The following is a 17,994-nucleotide window of genomic DNA, read 5'->3' on the forward strand; positions in this document are numbered from 1 at the left end:
ATGACCTATAGTCACAAAACTTTACAGGCATGTTGGTCAGCATGTGCAGTTGTGCACCTGGGGTTTCGCGTCTGGATTCATCCAGACATATAGGAGTTATGGCCCCTGACTTAGTAAAAAATTGTTCATTTTAATGTTGTGTCACGCATAGCTCCAAAAGTATTTGACCTAGAATCACCAAAGTTTACAGGAATGTTGGTCAGCATGTGTAGTTGTGCACCTGGGGTTTCGCGTCCGGATTCATTCAGTCATGTAGAAGTTATGGCCCCTGACTTTGTAAAAATTGGTCATTTTAATGTTGTGTCGTGCCTAGCTCCAAAAGTATATGACCTAGAGTCACAAAACTTTACAGGCATGTTGGTCAGCATGTGTAGTTGTGCACCTGGGGTTTCGCGTCCGGATTCATCTAGTCATGTAGGAGTTATGGCCCCTGACTTAGTAAAAAATTGGTCATTTTAATGTTGTGTCGTGCATAGCCCCAAAAGTATTTGACCTAGAATCACCAAAGTTTACAGGAATGTTGGTCAGCATGTGTAGTTGTGCACCTGGGGTTTCGCATCCGGATTCATTCAGTATTGTAGGAGTTCTGGCCCCTGACTAATGTCATGTAGTGGGGGCATCTGTGTCCCATGGACACATTTCTAGTTCTCTTAAACTATCAAAGCTATTGCTTTGAAACTTGCAACACTTGTTCACCATCATAAGCTGACCCTGTACAGCAAGCAACATAACTCCATCCTGCTTTTTGCAATAATTATTGCCCCTTTTGGACTTAGAAAATCATTTTCTTGGTTGAGTATTATGTTTAAGGCAACTTTTCTCATAAACTATCAAAGCTATTGCTTTAAAACTTGCAACAGTTTTTCACAATCATAAGTGGACACTGTACATCAAGAAACATAACTCTATCCTGCTTTTTGCAAGAATGATGGCCCTTTTTAGACTTTGAAAATCATGGGTAGGACAATATTTCTATTATACAAAAAAAATCAGATGAGCGTCAGCACCCGCAAGGCGGTGCTCTTGTTTACATTTTATGATTAAATGTAGTGAATAGAGCCAGTCTATATCCTATGTCCAATATCATAGTCTAGTTCAATCCATGCCAATCATCTCTCTGAGAGCATTTCGAATCGTACTAGACTGATAATTTCAACAGAATTCCTCTGTGAAAATCTCTAAAATAAACTGGCTTTTGTCTGGATGAAATTAAATTTGTCAAAAAAGGAAAAATGTGGAAATATATTTATTATCAGTCTAGTGGCTAGTCTAGTCTTTGGTCTTCGTGATTAGATTACTATGCATCTGAACTCAAAACTGTGTTTTATTTGTCAAAAAGCATGCAGAACTAAAATCTATTTTCTAACTAAAAGAGCCCAGTGCACTGTCTCTTTCAACAGGTTTTAATTGTTCTGTTACAGTAAAATATGAATAATAATTAAACCATTAGCAGTTATTTCTTTAAAATTAATTCTTGGTTTATTTTGTATTTCAGGAAAATTCTCATTGATACAGGGAGCCCCGATAATGCAGAATACATGAGAAACTTGAAGAAAACTCTACAAGATCACAACAGCACTATACAAGAGATTGTAATTACACATTGGCATAATGATCATATTGGAGGAATCAAAGATATTTGCACAGACATACTCACTGGTATAACTGCTAAATTTCATCTGTTTGAATTCGTGTATGTTAGAGTTTAACGTCTTTTTCCACAGTTCTTCAGTCATATAAATGATGGTATCTACTTGTAGCAGTGAGCACAGTGCCCAGCTTTATAGTGCCGCCTCACTGGAGTATCAGCCGTAGACACGTGAAATGATACCTCACCCAGTCACATTACACTGACACTGGGCTGACCAGTCCTAGCACCATCCTCTTAATGCTGAGCGTCAAGTATACTACTGGTACCATTTTTTACGCCTTTTGTATGACGCAGCCAGGGATAAAACCCACAGCCTCCTGCACTCAAAGCAAGCACTCTACCACTAGCCTACCGAGGTGGTGTGTCTGGTGGAAATTGAGAAAGGGATGAGTCAAATTTAACGTTAAAAGCTACAGTTTACATCAGTTGATTTATATCCTGAGGTTAACATGTTGTTTTTTTTTTCATGTTATAACATCTGCAGATTTCTAAGAACATCGGCATATCCTGATGGATTCTGCAGATGCTAGAACAGGAAACAAACATTAGTTGATGTTATTCTACTCAAATGATCACCTCATCAGGACGCTGTGCAGAACTTATGAATCAGTTATGTCGACTCAAGGTCAAGGTCACAACTCAAGGTCAAATGTTTGAGCCTTCCATTTTTTGTTCACTCTGTATCTCCTAAACACCTTGAAGGAATTTCATGAAACTTTGGTCAAATGATCACCTCATCAAGATGATATGCAGAACTCATGAGTCAGCCATGTCTGCTCAAGGTCAAGGTCACAACTTGGGCTTTCCATTTTGTGTCCGCTCTGTATCTAACCCCTTGAAGGGTTTTCATGAAACTTAGGTAAAAGGATCACCACATCAAGACGATGTGCAGAACTCTGGATTCAACATGTTGGCTCAAGGTCAAGGTCACAACTCAAGGCCAAATGTTTGAGCCTTCCATTTTGTGCCTGCTCTGTATCTCCCTAAACACCTTTCAGGATTTTCATGAAACTTGATGAAAAATGATCACCTCATTAAGACAATGTGCAAAACTCATGAGTTAGCCATATCTGCTCAAGGTCAAGGTCACAACTCAAGGTCAAAGATTTGAACTCTGTATCTCCTAAACTCCTTGAAGGATTTTCATGATACTTTGGTCAAATGATCTCCACATCAAGATAGTGTGCAGAACTCATGAGTCAGCCATGTTTGCTCAATGTCAAGGTCACAAATCAAGGTCAAAGGTTTGAGCCTTCTATTTTTTGTTCGCTCTGTGTCTCCTGTTTAACCCCTTGAAGAATTTTCAAATTCATTGATGTCAACATACATGGACTATAAAATACACTTACCACCTTATACCATCAACCCTTTTACTATCCATAACAGTGGCGGGGGATATAGCTGTTTTTCAGACGCCTTGTCTTAAATTTCAAACTATATCTTTTTTGATAGTGGCCAGATTTTAAAATTCCATTCCTTGAGTGTTGTCAATGGTTATATATATACTACACCTTAGGGTTTATTCAAGAAATGAAATGAATTTTTTTGGTGTTCATGCGAAATGAACGACAGAATAGGATCGGCAAATCCATGTTTAATTTGCCGATCCTATTCTGTCGTTCATTTCGCATGAACACTGAAAAAAATAGTTTCATTTCTTATATTTACATTATATTTCCTTTCCATTTGTAAACAAGATAATATTATAAATTGCACGTATTTTGTGGCATTTAACATTAAAATCAGCTTCCCGGCCATTCTGTTCACCACACGGAACAACTGCGATGTCATCTAAGGAACGTTCTCCCTGACTATACACGGACATCGTCAAAACAGCGGTTGGTTAACACTAGGCAGCGATGACGTAAATTTCGCGCCTTTCCTTTTGCTGTTCATATGAAATAAATGTCATAATTTTCAATGGAAAAGAATAGGGCAAATGTAAATATTTGGGCATTTACAGTAATTTGGTTTATACATGTAGCAACATTTCATTGAATATTCTTTTTAATAAAGAGAGACAAAAAACAGTGACATCATATGCATTATGCATTTTTACTTTTACAAATATTACAGATCCTGTGAAGATTTCTAAATTGGAGAGAAAGTCTGTACCTGATCAAGATGTAAGTCCTGGAAAATACACATTTGTTGAAGACAAACATTTGTTTACTACAGAGGGTGCTACTCTAAGGTAGGTTTCTTTGAGCGGCATTTAGTACTTTGTGTAGATGTGACTTTTTCAAACTTAATGATGATATATCAAATTTAATGATGATATACTGATATAGTGCTAACAAGTATTTTTTTGTGGTTAACGCTTAGCCTTACGTTTTGAGGAAAAAAAATCAAACAACACCAAATCATAGAAAGAGAGAGTTGTTTCACATGGAAATTGATCAGCCTGTAAAACATGTATATTACTCTACGAAACAAGTGTCAGTATACTGATATAAGCATTGAATTCCGGAAAAGGACTGCCTAAAGGGGCCCCACTTCCGGACAGTCAAACGCCTTTAAATACTCATCATTTTCAAAGAACTGTTACATATGTTCGTTTTGATGCATTTGCAATAGCGTACAAGTGTTGAAATTTCACGTAACTAGGTGGAACACAGTTTTCAGCAATTATTTATTTTTATTTCTTTACAAATGGCATTCATTTTCAAAGGGGGACAACTTTTTCAGAATATTTTAAGTATCCGTCGTACGGGACAGTACGGCAGAACATGTAATGGTCAGGTAAAATATTGGTAAAGATGTTGTTCGTTTATCAAATATTTCTGTGTTTTGATGATATACTCCTAAACCTTAATTGTCATTTGGCATCCTTCTTCAAAGACAGTTATCCATCATGTTTGTTCTCACATCTGTCTGTCATGATAGTTATCATACCTGTCTGTCGTGTCAGTTATCATATCTATATGTCACGTCAGTTACCATATCAGTCTGCCATGTCATTTATCATATCCATATGTCATGTATGTTAAAATATCATATCTATAAGGCCTAAAAAAAAAAAGAATTCTTTGTTTACGGTAACATGCTAAAAAGAATTAGGGTAGTTAGGTCGCAAATTAAAAAAACATTTTTTTTTATTAAGTGAGACTTTTCGGGAATTATTTTTTGTGTCAAAAAATGAATACAAATAAGGGGGTTATGCCTTTAAAGCATCAGTAAGTTGATTTCTAACATCACTGACCATGTTAAAAGCATAGAAAGGGCAGTTTTGCAACTTTTTATTAAAAGTTGAAAAAACTATTCTCAAAGGCCATATTAACATTTAGGGTCACACCAAAAATGTAGGGTAGGTCGGGATACCGGAAACAAAAAATTGTTTTTACCCCTTAGCCATGTCAGTTGTTATATCCATAAGCCATGTCAGTTATCATATCCATATGTCATTTCAGTTACCGTATCTGTCTGTTATGTCAGTTATTGTATCCATATGTCATGTCAGTTATTATATCCATATGTCATGCCAGTTATCATATCCATATGCCATGCCAGTTATCATATCCATATACCATATCAGTTATCATATCCATATATCATGTCAGTTATCATATCCATATGTCATGTCAGTTATCACAACAATAAGCCATTTCATTTATCATATCAGGGCCCTCCGTGGCCGAGTGTACATATTAGGTACATATTCTTCTATGGTGTATTGGGTTAGGACGCGAGAAACTTTTTATTGCCGAGGCGGCTAGGGTTTGATCCTGACTGGGGCATGTTTTGTTTTCTTGATTTGTTATTTTTTAAGATAGTTTAGAAACAAAATGTTCTGTTCTAATGTTCATTATATGACCAAACTTTGGTTTGAAAGAAATACCGTTTAAGCGAAATTCCGGAGGTTAGTGTCTCTGAAACATGCTGAAACTATATTGTTTTAAAGATACAAGTGGTTTTATATTGCAGGGCTATACATACTCCTGGTCATACTGAGGATCATATTGTGCTATATATGGAGGAAGAAAATGCTCTGTTTGCAGGTGATACCATACTAGGCGAGTCAACTGCAGTACGTGCTAACTTTTTAAATTGGAACAGAAAAAATCCATAATAAATAGAGACTATTTTTCCATTTTTAGCTGATGAACAAAAAACTGGGTGGCTGAAGCAATATATTTTATTGGTTGATGCATTTTACATAATCTGTCAATTTTCTTAACCTTTAGCCTGCTGGCGGCAAGTGATTCTGCCCTTGCGACCAGTGCAGACCAAGATCAGCCTGCACGTCCATGCAGTCTAATCATGGTCTGCACTGTTCGCTATTCAGTCAGGAAATTTTCATTGAATACCCCTTCGAATAATAAATAGTACTGTCCAAATTGAATGATGGACAAGTTTATTATAGAAATTCAGCAGGGTAAGGATTAAAACAATAGGGATATTTACTGAGTAATAATTTTTCTATGATCAACACAGTGAAAATTTTTTTAGATACTTTTGAACAGGAGATACACAGTTTTGCTTATGTCGGTCTGTTTGGTCAATCATGCAGACGACCGATCCATCCATCATTATGTAAGATTGTTTGGTTTCTGGATACATTGGCCTATGATCAAACTTTATAGGATGTTTGCTTGTCCTCAGTAGAGGGTCACTGTTATAAGCTTTGGTATCACTAGTCCAAAGGTAAAATTCACAGCTGCTGTAACATTGAAACTGAAAATAGTTTCCAATTAATAACTTGAAAATCCAGGGGCCATCTTTAAAAAATTTTGTTTGCAGTTACCCTTACCAGAATTTTTGCAATGGGTAGGTAGGTAGGTTTTTTCCGCCTCCAAGGTATTGATCTTTTATGTGACACAATCTTACTAGTTAGAAAACACTGCTTTAGTATAAGATGTAACATGTATTTATGTCTCCCGCCTCCTTCTTGTTGAGGGGGGCCTCCTTGGTCAAGTGGTTAAGGTGGCTGTTTTCAAATCACTTGCCCCTCACCAAAGTAGGTTTGAGCATTGCTCAGGGTGTTGAATTCTTCATTATGTAAAAGCCAGGTGCTCGCCCTTGATGAAATAATACACGGAGTGGCACATGGGATCTTCCTCCACCATGAAAAGCTAGAAAGTTGCCATATGACCTATAAATGTGTCAGTGTAACATTAAATCAAACAGAAACAAAAAAAACCTACTTGTAGTGGAGGTGACAAACCAGTTAAGTGCTGCCCGTCTTTCTGTCAGTCTGTATGTTATAAAATTTTCCACGGAACTCCTCCGACACCAACAGGTGAATTTACATAAAGCTTCATAAAGTGTTTATTGCAAAAGCTTAGTTGTGTATATCATCCCTTTGTTTGGTTTGATTATTTTAACTGGAGTTATGGCCCTTTAGTTTTGGTAACTTCTCTGACACAGTTTAGTAGATTTCCACCAAATGTTACAGAGATATTAGTGCTAAGCCTCATTGTACATTTTGTCAGCATTTTACAGTTCAGTGATTTTTGACAGAGTTATGACCCTTGATTTATCAAATTTTATGATGTTTCTGTCAATTCTGTTATGTTATTGGGCATATTTCAGCCTAGCCTCATTTTGCATTATTGTTGTCAATTTTAAAAGATTTGAGTTCAAGTAAATATTTTTAAGTTTAACTGTGATTGTTTATGATAAAATAAGAAAAAAATCAGGTAACATTCAGATAGTTCAGACAATCTTTTCCACTCAAGGGAACTAATTCAGTTCAAAACCAAGACAGGGAAATATAGCAAAGAAGTGAGGTATTTGTGTACAATTCTAACATGACCAGCAAATAACCTACATACATATAGAGCAAAATCTGTCTCGGGTTATTCTGCAATAAACCACTCGGGTGCAATGACGTCATCCAATTTAGGTGCATAGCATGGTCGTAAGAAGTAGTTACCATTTTTTCTAACACTGTTGATACTTGTATGTTGTGTTAGAATCGTAATTATAAGTTCCCAAGTGTGATTTATCGTAGAATAACCTGAGATTTTCGTTCTCATGCGAAATAATATATCACTCAGGCCTACGGTCTTCGTGATACATTCTTACACATCAGAACTATTGATTCTGCATTTGCGACCAGTGCAGACCGAGATCAGCCTGCATATCCATGGTCTGCACTGTTCGTTATTTAGTCAGTAAATTTTCATTGTACGCCCCATCGAATAATATATGATACTGCCCAAATTGAATGATGGACCAGTCCATTTTAGAAATTTAGCAACTAAAGGTTAAATAAATGCTACAGTATAAGAACTTGCTGTTTATATCTGTTTCAGGTTTTTGAAGACCTACATTCCTATATGCAGTCTTTACAAAAGATATTAGATATAAAGCCAAACATTCTGTATCCAGGTAACTAAATGAGACGCACCATGAGAAAACCAACATAGTGTGTTTGCGACCATCATGGATCCAGACCAGCCTGCGCATCCATGCAGTCTGGTCAGAATCCATGCTGTTCGCTTTCAAAGGCTATAGCAATTAGAGGAACTGTTAGCGAACAGCATGGATCCTGACTAGACTGCGGATGCGCAGGCTGGTCTGGATCCATGCTGGTCGCAGAGCCACTATGTTGGTTTTCTCATTGTGCGGCTCAATATTATGTATTTTAGAACTGCTTGTATTCAAACTATTCATATATATTAAGTGTTCATACCACTGCTCATACCTACATGTTGTTTTGTTTTAAAGATCAGTTAATCTAGAGAAAGAGTAAGGATTTTATGAGGTTTTGATTGGCCAGAGTGAAGTATTGGGATGATATATAGGTGTAGGTGATAACAGAAACGTCTGACATCCACATTTTATTGTGTCCCCACCTCTTTCAAAAAGTATTTGACCTAGAGTCATCAAACCGCATAGTACTGTTATTCAGCATGTGAAGCTGTGCACTGGGATTTTGTTTTGGATTTCTCAGTTAGATAAGAGTTATGGCCCTTTACTTTATCAAAAATATGCTTAAAGGTGTCCTTCCATCACGTACAATTTCAATTCAATTGAAATCATCAACACAAAGTGGACAAGCAGCATATTATTAGGACTTCCATGTTCTATGATCATTTTAACTGGAGATATGTCCGTTTTATGGACTTTGAAATATTACCACTATATCAGTGCTTTGAATTATCACTCTGTTTTGGACTTGATATATTACTTTGTCAAACATTATCAGAGGGCATGTGTCATTGATTCTGTGTGCGCAGTATCTGGGTACACTCCCTATCCTCCCCCCAGCACCTGAAAGTTTTAAAAACTGTCAACAATTTTTCTATTGCATTTTCTGTATTTTTCTGTTGCATGTTCTGTAAGCAAACACAAAGTACTTTTGACAACTATTTTCCCCAAATTTTTAGCCAGGTAATAATGATGCAAATTTCATAATTTGACACTCTATACAGTAGTTTTCATATGTGTTAAGTCTAAAATAAAAGGGTACTTAGGTATCTTTCATTGCCAGTACAGACTTTTCGAGCTTTTTCGAACAATACAAATCACTTTTATTGCTAGCTCCAGCTCTGACGTGTGGGCACATTGGACCAGAAGTAACACCATTTGATAATGAATGTTAAGGCCCCTCTGCTCCTCCAACTTAAATTAAGAACATTTAGATAAGAGTCCCATGTATTGGTGCACACTAAAGGACCAGGGAAGCTTCTGGAATCTTTCATATCTTGCACTATCCATCGACTAAAATTTCTACATGTTACAATACTGTGAAATCATTAATATTTTTGGGGACTAATTTTCATGGATTTCTGGTTGCGTTAATCCTTTAAATTAAATCCCAATTCTAACACAATCCGGTTCATTTTCCTATTAAACAAAGAAGGCTGAAAACATTGAATTATTGTACAACAATTCACTGTTCTGACCTCACAATTATTACGTCATAGCGTCAAACGGCATAGCGGCATGCTGGAAAAGAAACCAATTGAAAATGGGCAAATATTTAATGAATGTTGTCAATAGTGTATTTTAAAATCCTTGGTTACGTGTTAGAATCTTAATAATATATCTCATTTAGTGATTTGCTCTTGAATAAAATAATTGTTTGTCATTCAGATGCGTATTATTACATCACTTGGGCTGCGCCCTCGTGATGTAATTCCTTCGCATCTGAACTCCAAACAATGATTTATTCAAGGACAAATCACTAAATGAGATATATTATTTCTTAATTAACATGTTTTGTCATCAAAACTGGAAATCCATGAGTTCTTTTCCCTATGAAATAGCCATTTTGGGTGAAACCATGAAATTTTATGGCCACAAAAATGATTTGAGAACATATTTAAGACCAGTCTCCCATATGAGCCACACCATGAGAAAACCAACATAGTGCATTTGCGACCAGCATGGATCCAGACAAGCCTGTGCATCCACGCAGTCTGGTCAGGATCCATGCTGTTTGCTAACAGTTTCTCTAATTGCAATAGGCTTTCAAAGCTAACAGCATGGATCCTGACCAGACTGCATGGATGCGCAGGCTGGTCTGGATCCATGCTGGTTGCAAATGCACTATGTTGGTTTTCTCATGGTGCAGCTCGTATGGATTGTCCAGTAGTAGTTCTGTTTTACATGTATTATTTCAGGTCATGGTATTGTTATAGAAAATCCTGTAGAATATGTGACATACTACATTAACCACAGAAATGAAAGAGAGAACCAAATTCTAGCCGTTCTACAGAAAAATACAGGGCAGAATCTGTCAACTCTAGATATTGTAACTTCTGTATATGTGGTATGTCTAGATATATTATAGAATCTTGTCAAAGAAAACAAGCACTGTGATGAGAATGGTGTATAAGTCTTTTTCAGAAATACTTACAATTTTTAAATGAAATTACACAGTAAGAGTAGTAATGTAGGTTGTGGGAGTCATACTCCAAATATTACTTCTAGTCAGTGGTTTGAACCTTTCAAACAAGTGTTTAGTTGTGAAGAAAATGATGTTAGTGCAGAGATATTTGCCGAAAATATAACTATGGGTGAAGTAGAAGCTATACTGTTTAATAATGATATAACTGATGATGAAATTATTGAAGCAGATAAATCTATCAATCCAAATAAAGCTTCAGAGGGTAATCTTGTAGCAGAACATTTTATTTATGGAACAGAAATCTTATTACCATATATAAGGAAACTTTTTAATAAAATATATAGATCTGGTCATTTCCTGTCAACTTGGACTAAGTCTATGATAACTCCTTTGCATAAAAAAGGTAACATTGATAATCCTGATAATTATAGAGGTGTTGCTCTTGTTGATATTTTTAGTAAAGTGTATATAGGTATATTGACTACACGAGTAACTTTTTACTGTAATGCATTTAAAATAATCACTGAAGCGCAAGCTTTTTTTCGCTCTGGATACTATTGATAATGAATTGAATATTTATTTTGCAAACCACAAAGTTTCATTTACGCTCAGTAACTTAAAACGAGATACTGTGACCAAACTTGGTACATACCTAGCTTTCTTTATGAATTAGGTCAATGGGGACAGTGTCACTGTTATAAATAATAGAAAATGGTTTCCATTCAATAACATCAAATAAGAATGAGTTATTGTGGCCAAAATTGGTATGCGTTTATTTGCAGTTGTGCATTTTGGATTGCTGGTGTCAAGGTTTAGGTCATTGTGACTCGAAAAAAAAAATTGTCACTCAGTTGCTTCAGTTAGAAGTGATCTATTTAGACTAAACTTGGTACATATGTAGGTTGCTTAAAGACACATCACAGCTGAGATATCTTAGCATTATTGCGATACGCAATCGGTAGTAAAATTGTTTTTCCAATACATGTGCTCATTAGATAAATCCTCAATATCTATATGAAAATAAGGGATCTGTATTGTATGATTGGGACACTGTGAGTTAGTGACAAATGTCTGAAACAATAGGAATTCTTACAAGATTTGGATAGACAAAACGACAGTAAGGTAACAATGTATTCTTTTATTGTTTTAATTTATGAGTTGTAAGCTACAATATAGAAGTTCCATTTTAAGAAAATCAAAATGGAAGGTAGAAATTACAGAAAATTTTTAATTAGGTCATGCGTCATCATACCCTGTCAAATTTTGTCATTAGTTTTCACAAGCTGTCAAAATTATTTTTATCCCTCCATTCTGCATATGCATTGTTTTTGTAAGAATCTTGGTAGGACATTGTAGTGTGTAACTTACTTTACATTTTACATTAATATTTGTACTTGAAATTGCTTTGTTGAGCTCAATGAAGTCACATAAGAATTCCTATTGTTTTAGTTTATTGCCTGTAATAAAGGTACTAAACCTCGATATTAAGATATAAGAATTGTTTCTTTCTGGTGGACAAAGGAAACTATTTGGTTGAATCATAACTTAACGGTTTTTGGAAAGAACTGAATATTCTTTGTTTTTTATCATTCACCAGAAATTCAAAACGTGATACTAACTTAAGATCATGGTTTGGTTAAGTCGCTTGGATCAAAGCTCTTGTTTCTCAAATGAAAATAGTGTTTCTTATAATTAGCCCACCATCATCAGATGGTGGGCTATTAAAATCACTCTGCGTCCGTGGTCCGTCCGTCCGTCATTCCGTCCGTCCGTCCGTCCGTTAACAATTTCTCGTTATCGCATCTCCTCAGAAACTACTGGGGGGATTTTGACCAAACTTTGTCAGAATGATGTGTTGGTACCCTAGTTGTGTCCCCCTGAAAATCAGACTGGTTCAACAATTTATGAGTGAGTTATGGCCCTTTGTTTATTTCTATATTTTACATAGATTTATATAGGGAAAAACTTTGAAAACCTTCTTGTCCAAAACCACAGAGCCTAGGGCTTTGATATTTGGTTTAAAGCATTATCTAGTGGTCTTCTACCAAGATGATTCAAATTATTTCTCTGGGGTCAAATATGGCCCCGCCCTGGAGGTCACATGGTTTATATAGACTTATATAGGGAAAAACTTTGAATAACCTCTTGTCCAAAACCACAGGGCCTAGGGCTTTGCTATTTTGTATGTGACATCATCTAGTAGTCTTCTACTAAGATTGTTCAAATTATACCCCTAGGGTCAAAAATGGCCCTGCCCTGGGGGTCATATGGTTTACATAGACTTATATAAGGAAAAACTTTGAAAATCTTCTTGTCCAAACCACAAAAACCTAAGGCTTTGATACTTGTAATGTAGCATCATCTAGTGGTTCTCTATCAAGTTTGTTCAAATTATCCCCCTAGGGTCAAAAATGGCCCCGCCCCGGGGGTCACATGATTCATATAGACTTATATAGGGAAAAGCTTTTAAAATGTTCTTGCCAATAACTACAACATTCAAATTTGGACCACATGTATATTTTTGAGTGGCAAGATGAACCTTGACATGAGTTGACCTTGATTTTGACCTAGTGACCTACTTTCACATTTCTGTAGCTACAGCCTTCAAATTTGGACCACATGTATATTTTTGAGTGGCAAGATGAACCTTGACATGAGTTGACCTTGACTTTGACCTAGTGACCTACTTTCACATTTCTGTAGCTACAGCCTTCAAATTTGGACGACATGTATATTTTTGAGTGGCAAGATGAACCTTGACATGAGTTGACCTTGATTTTGACCTAGTGACCTACTTTCACATTTCTGTAGCTACAGCCTTCAAATTTGGACCACATGCATAGTTTTGTGCACTGGAAAAACTTTGACCTTGATTTTGACCTAGTGACCTACTTTCACATTTTTGAAGGTACAGGCGTCAAATTTGGACCATATGCATAGTTCGTGTTTCAAAATGAAATTTGACATTGATTTTGACCTAGTGACCTACTTTCACATTTCTCAAGCTGCAGCCTTCAAATTTGGACCACATGCATAGGTTTGTGTACCGAAAAAAACTTTGTCCTTCACGTTGACCTAGTGACCTACTTTCCCATTTTTGAAGATACAGGCTTCAGATTTGGACCCCATGCATAGTTTTGTATTCCGAAATAAAATTTGACCTTGATTTTGACCTAGTGACCTACTTTAACATTTCTCAAGCTACCGCCTTCAAATTTGGACCACTTGCGTAGTTTTGTGTACCGAAATGAACTTTGACCTTTACATTGACCTAGTGACCTACTTTCACAATTTTAAGGTACAGGCTTCAAATTTGAACCACATGCATAGTTTTGTATTCCAAAATAAAATTTGACCTTGATTTTGACCTAATGACCTACTTTTACATTTCTCAAGCTATACCCTTCAGATTTGGACCACATGCATAATTTTGTGTACTGGAATGAACTTTGACCTTTACATTGACCTAGTGACCTACTTTCACATTTTTGAAGGTACAGGCTTCAAATTTGGACCACATGCGTAGTTTTGTATTCCGAAATAGAATTTGACCTTGATTTTGACCTAGTGACCTACTTTTACATTTCTCAAGCTACAGCCTTCAAATTTTGACCACTTGCATAGTTTTGTATACCGAAATGATCTTTGACCTTAAGATTGACCTAGTGACCTACTTTCACATTTCTGTAGCTGCAGGCTTCAAATTTAGACCACATGCATAGGATTGTGTACCGAAACAAACTTTGACCTTGACATTGACCTAGTGACCTACTTTCACATTTCTCAAGCTACAGCTTTCGAATTTGGACCATATGCACAGTGTTGTGTACAGAAATGAAATTTGACCTTGAGCTAGTCAATAAGTCTTGAAATTTGGAACACCCAAAAATGGCACATTGGTGGGCGCCAAGATCACTCTGTGATCTCTTGTTTAGATTACAAATTAGGTATTGAGACCAGATATGATATAAAGGTTCCTTGCATGGAGACCAAGGCTCACTTGGTTGAGTGGTCAAGGTCACTGACTTCAAATCTTACCCCTCATTGATGTGGGTTTGAGCCTTACTCGGGCCATTGAATTCATCATGTGAGGCAACCATCCAGCTTGATAACCGAAGGTCAGTGATTCTACCCAGGTGCCTGCTTGTGATGAAATAATGCATGGAGGGGCACCTGGGGTCTTCCTCCACCATCAAAGCTGGAAAGTCGCAGTGTGACCTATAATTGTGTCGGTGCGATGTTAAACTGAACAAAAAAAAAGAAAAAGAATAAGTGAAACCTGATTTGGGGTGTAGAATTCTTCCATGTGATGAAGCCATCCAGTTGGCTTACTGAAGGTGGACAGTTCTTTCCCAGTGTTTGACCATGATAATTTAATGGCCAAGGGGCACATGGGGTCTTGCTCTGCCATCAAAAGCTGGAAAAGTCTTATGACCAAAATGTGTTGGTTTGACTCTAAACCAAATGAAAACAAAACAAAACAAAGTTTGGTTTCATTTTGTGTTGCTAGGGTGTAGGTCTAGGACATCTTTTTTTTTTAAACAGAAACAATGGTTTTCAGTTAGGAATTAGATGTATGTTGATCAGAATACGATGAAACTTCATCAAATTAATTATTATGGTTCTGTTGGACTGGCTTAGCGCTTCCAAATCTAACAGTAATAAGACATTTGGCACTTTATGAGATGTCATTCAATTTGTATCTTTTTTAATATATTTAGAATATATCAAAAGTTTATCAATCTATACATTTGTGGAAAGTTTTTTTAATCCCGCGCCGTGGCGGAGGGATTATAGGAATGGTCTGCGTCCATCCTTCCGTCCTTCCGTCTTTCCGTCCTTCCGTCCGTAACAAAATCGTGTCCGGTCCATATCTCCTAAACCCCTTGAAGGATTTTCATGAAACTTGGGTCAAATGATCACCTCATCAAGACGATGTGCAGAACCCATGAGTCAGCCTTGTCGGTTCAAGGTCAAGGTCACAACTCAAGGTCAAAGGTTTGAGCCAGCCATTTTGTGTCCGTTCTATATCTCCTAAACCCTTTGAAGGAATTTTATAAAACTTGGGTCAAATGATCACCTCATCAAGACGATGTGCAGAACCCATGAGTCAGCCATGCCAGCTCAAGGTCGAGGTCACAACTCAAGGTCAAAGGTTTGAGCCTTCCATTTTGTGTCCGCTCTATATCTCTTAAACCCCTTGAAGGAATTTTATAAAACTTGGGTCAAATGATCACCTCATCAAGACGATGTGCAGAACCCATGAGTCAGTCATGCCGGCTCAAGGTCCAGGTCACAACTTAGGGTCAAAGGTTTGAGCCTTCCATTTTGTGTCCGTTCTATATCTCCTAAACCCCTTGAAGGATTTTCATCAAACTTGGGTCAAACGATCACCACATCAAGGCGATGTGCAGAACTTATGAGTCAGCCATGTCGGCTCAAGGTCAAGGTCACAACTGAAGGTCAAAGGTTTGAGCCTTCCATTTCGTGTCCGCTCTATATCTCCTAAACCCCTTGAAGGAATTTTATAAAACTTGGGTCAAATGATTACCTCATCAGAACGATGTGCAGAAATTATGAGTCAACCATGCCAGCTCAAGGTCAAGGTCACAACTAAGGGTCGAAGGTTTGAGCCTTCCATTTGGTGTCCACTCTCCTTAACCCCTTGAAGGATTTTCATCAAACTTGGGTCAAATGATCACCTCATCAAGAACTCATGAGTCAGCCATGTCAACTCAAGGTCAAGGTCACAACTGAAGGTCAAAGGTTTCAGCTCTGTATCTCCTAAACCCCTTGAAGGATTTTCATGAAACTTTGGTCAAATGATCACCTCATCAAGACATTGTGCAGAATTCATGAGTCAGCCATGTCAGTTCAAGGTCAAGGTCACAGCTAAAATCAAAGGTTTTACCCTTTCACTATCCATAGCAGTGGCGGGGGATTTAGCTGTCATTCAGACTGCCTTGTTTGCATCTCAAAACAGACTGAACACAACTGATTTTCCCTTATCATGCTGGACATGATGGATTCTGTCTTTACTACCAGTGTAAATCATGATCAGCCTGCAAATCTGTGCAGTCTGATCAAGATCTGCACTGTTTGCTATTCAGTCAGTATGTTTTTGGTAAGCACCCCTTTTGATAGTTAATGGTACTGTCCAGATTGAAAGATTTCATTACAGAAATTTAGCAGGGTAAGGGAAATAGAGCTTATGACTACAGAATGATCACGGTCATAAAATGGAATTAAATGTGTACCCAGAAGGTTTACAGTATTGTTATGCACTATTCCTTGCCAATTCCTTGCTTGAGAATTACACTATTCCTTGCTTGAGAATTACATTATTCCTTGCTTGAGAATTACACTATTCCTTGCTTGAGAATTACATGTATGTTGTTACAGAATATTTGGGAAAAAAAATCAGTTATGTAATCTTTTTTGTATAGTTAAAGGGATATAGCCCTCTGTCGTGATAGAATTAATTCAAAGACTCAAGCAAGGGATACTGTATAGAATGAATTAAAACTTTTGGATACAGGGGGTCAACTTCAGCTATAAGCCTTGTCCAAATATTGATGGCGAGTTAATTCCTTGTACTGACCTATACCTTTTTGTAGTTATTACCTCTTTGCTCAGGTTTTCTTTGTTCAAAGATTTGAAGGACCTTTCCAAAAAGGTATAAGTTTATAATCATATTGTCTCAATAAACTAAGTTGCCTTTCATGAGTCATTATGTCATGACTCGCATCCAAATATCTGATTTTCAAGGTCAGGTGAGCAAGTTTGGGTCTTAAAGCCCTGTGGTTTAACTATTTAGATAGTAAAGGACGTCTGTAAGTTTACATAGTTTTCTGTGTAATTCCTCAGTTATTGTTTTGTTATTGTTTTGTACATACTTCATGAATTACTGATTAAAATTGTTTGAAATGTTGGATTAACTTTCTTCCCAAGAGATGTTGTTTTAAGCACATGTTAACAGCAAGCTTTTTTTCTACCTCCAAAAGGCCTAAGAGTATAGTTTTTGAGTTTTCCATCTGTTATTTCCCCTATCATCAAAATGTATAGAGAATACAAACCTTTTTTTAATGATAGGGGATAGGAATTTATTGAATTCGCTTGTTGTTTTTCATTTTCAGGGTTTGAATCCGAGTCTAATACCATCAGCGTGTGGTAGTGCCAGGCACCACCTAAAAAAGCTTGTTAAAGATGGAAAAGTTGGTAAGTGTACTACTGTGTGTCCTTGAACCATCATTTGTCATATTGTGAAATCATTAATATTCGCGGGGGACTAATTTTCATGGTTGAGTCAATTCATGAAATTTAATCCCAACAAAATTGCAGTTTTGACCAAAACCACGAAATTTCATGCCCACGAAATGAAATGATTTCACAGTAGTAAAAGTAACTGTGATGGTATTTTTCCTTTTTCTCAAAAAACTTTAACCAACCCAGATCTATTGAACTTTATCTAATGACATATACAAAGGGTAGCTGGATAATTTTTTAGTTGGATTTTTATTAACAAGGATTTTCTGTTGAAATG

The 17,994-nt window shown here is 36.7% G+C and overlaps 1 protein-coding gene across 1 annotated transcript in view; it reads left to right on the forward strand.

Moving 5' to 3' along the window:
- Nucleotides 1–17,994, forward strand: part of LOC123540779 (endoribonuclease LACTB2-like) — a 45,914-nt gene that overhangs the window by 15,829 nt on the left and 12,091 nt on the right. Inside the window, exons 2-7 of the mRNA XM_045326056.2 lie at nt 1,496–1,659; nt 3,728–3,845; nt 5,576–5,678; nt 7,909–7,984; nt 10,225–10,373; nt 17,588–17,669. Of these exons, the coding sequence (XP_045181991.2) occupies nt 1,496–1,659; nt 3,728–3,845; nt 5,576–5,678; nt 7,909–7,984; nt 10,225–10,373; nt 17,588–17,669 (692 nt within the window). The remainder of the gene's footprint in view (nt 1–1,495; nt 1,660–3,727; nt 3,846–5,575; nt 5,679–7,908; nt 7,985–10,224; nt 10,374–17,587; nt 17,670–17,994) is intronic.

This window comes from Mercenaria mercenaria, chromosome 16, assembly GCF_021730395.1.
Source record: "Mercenaria mercenaria strain notata chromosome 16, MADL_Memer_1, whole genome shotgun sequence".
Taxonomy (NCBI): Eukaryota; Metazoa; Mollusca; class Bivalvia; order Venerida; family Veneridae; genus Mercenaria; species Mercenaria mercenaria.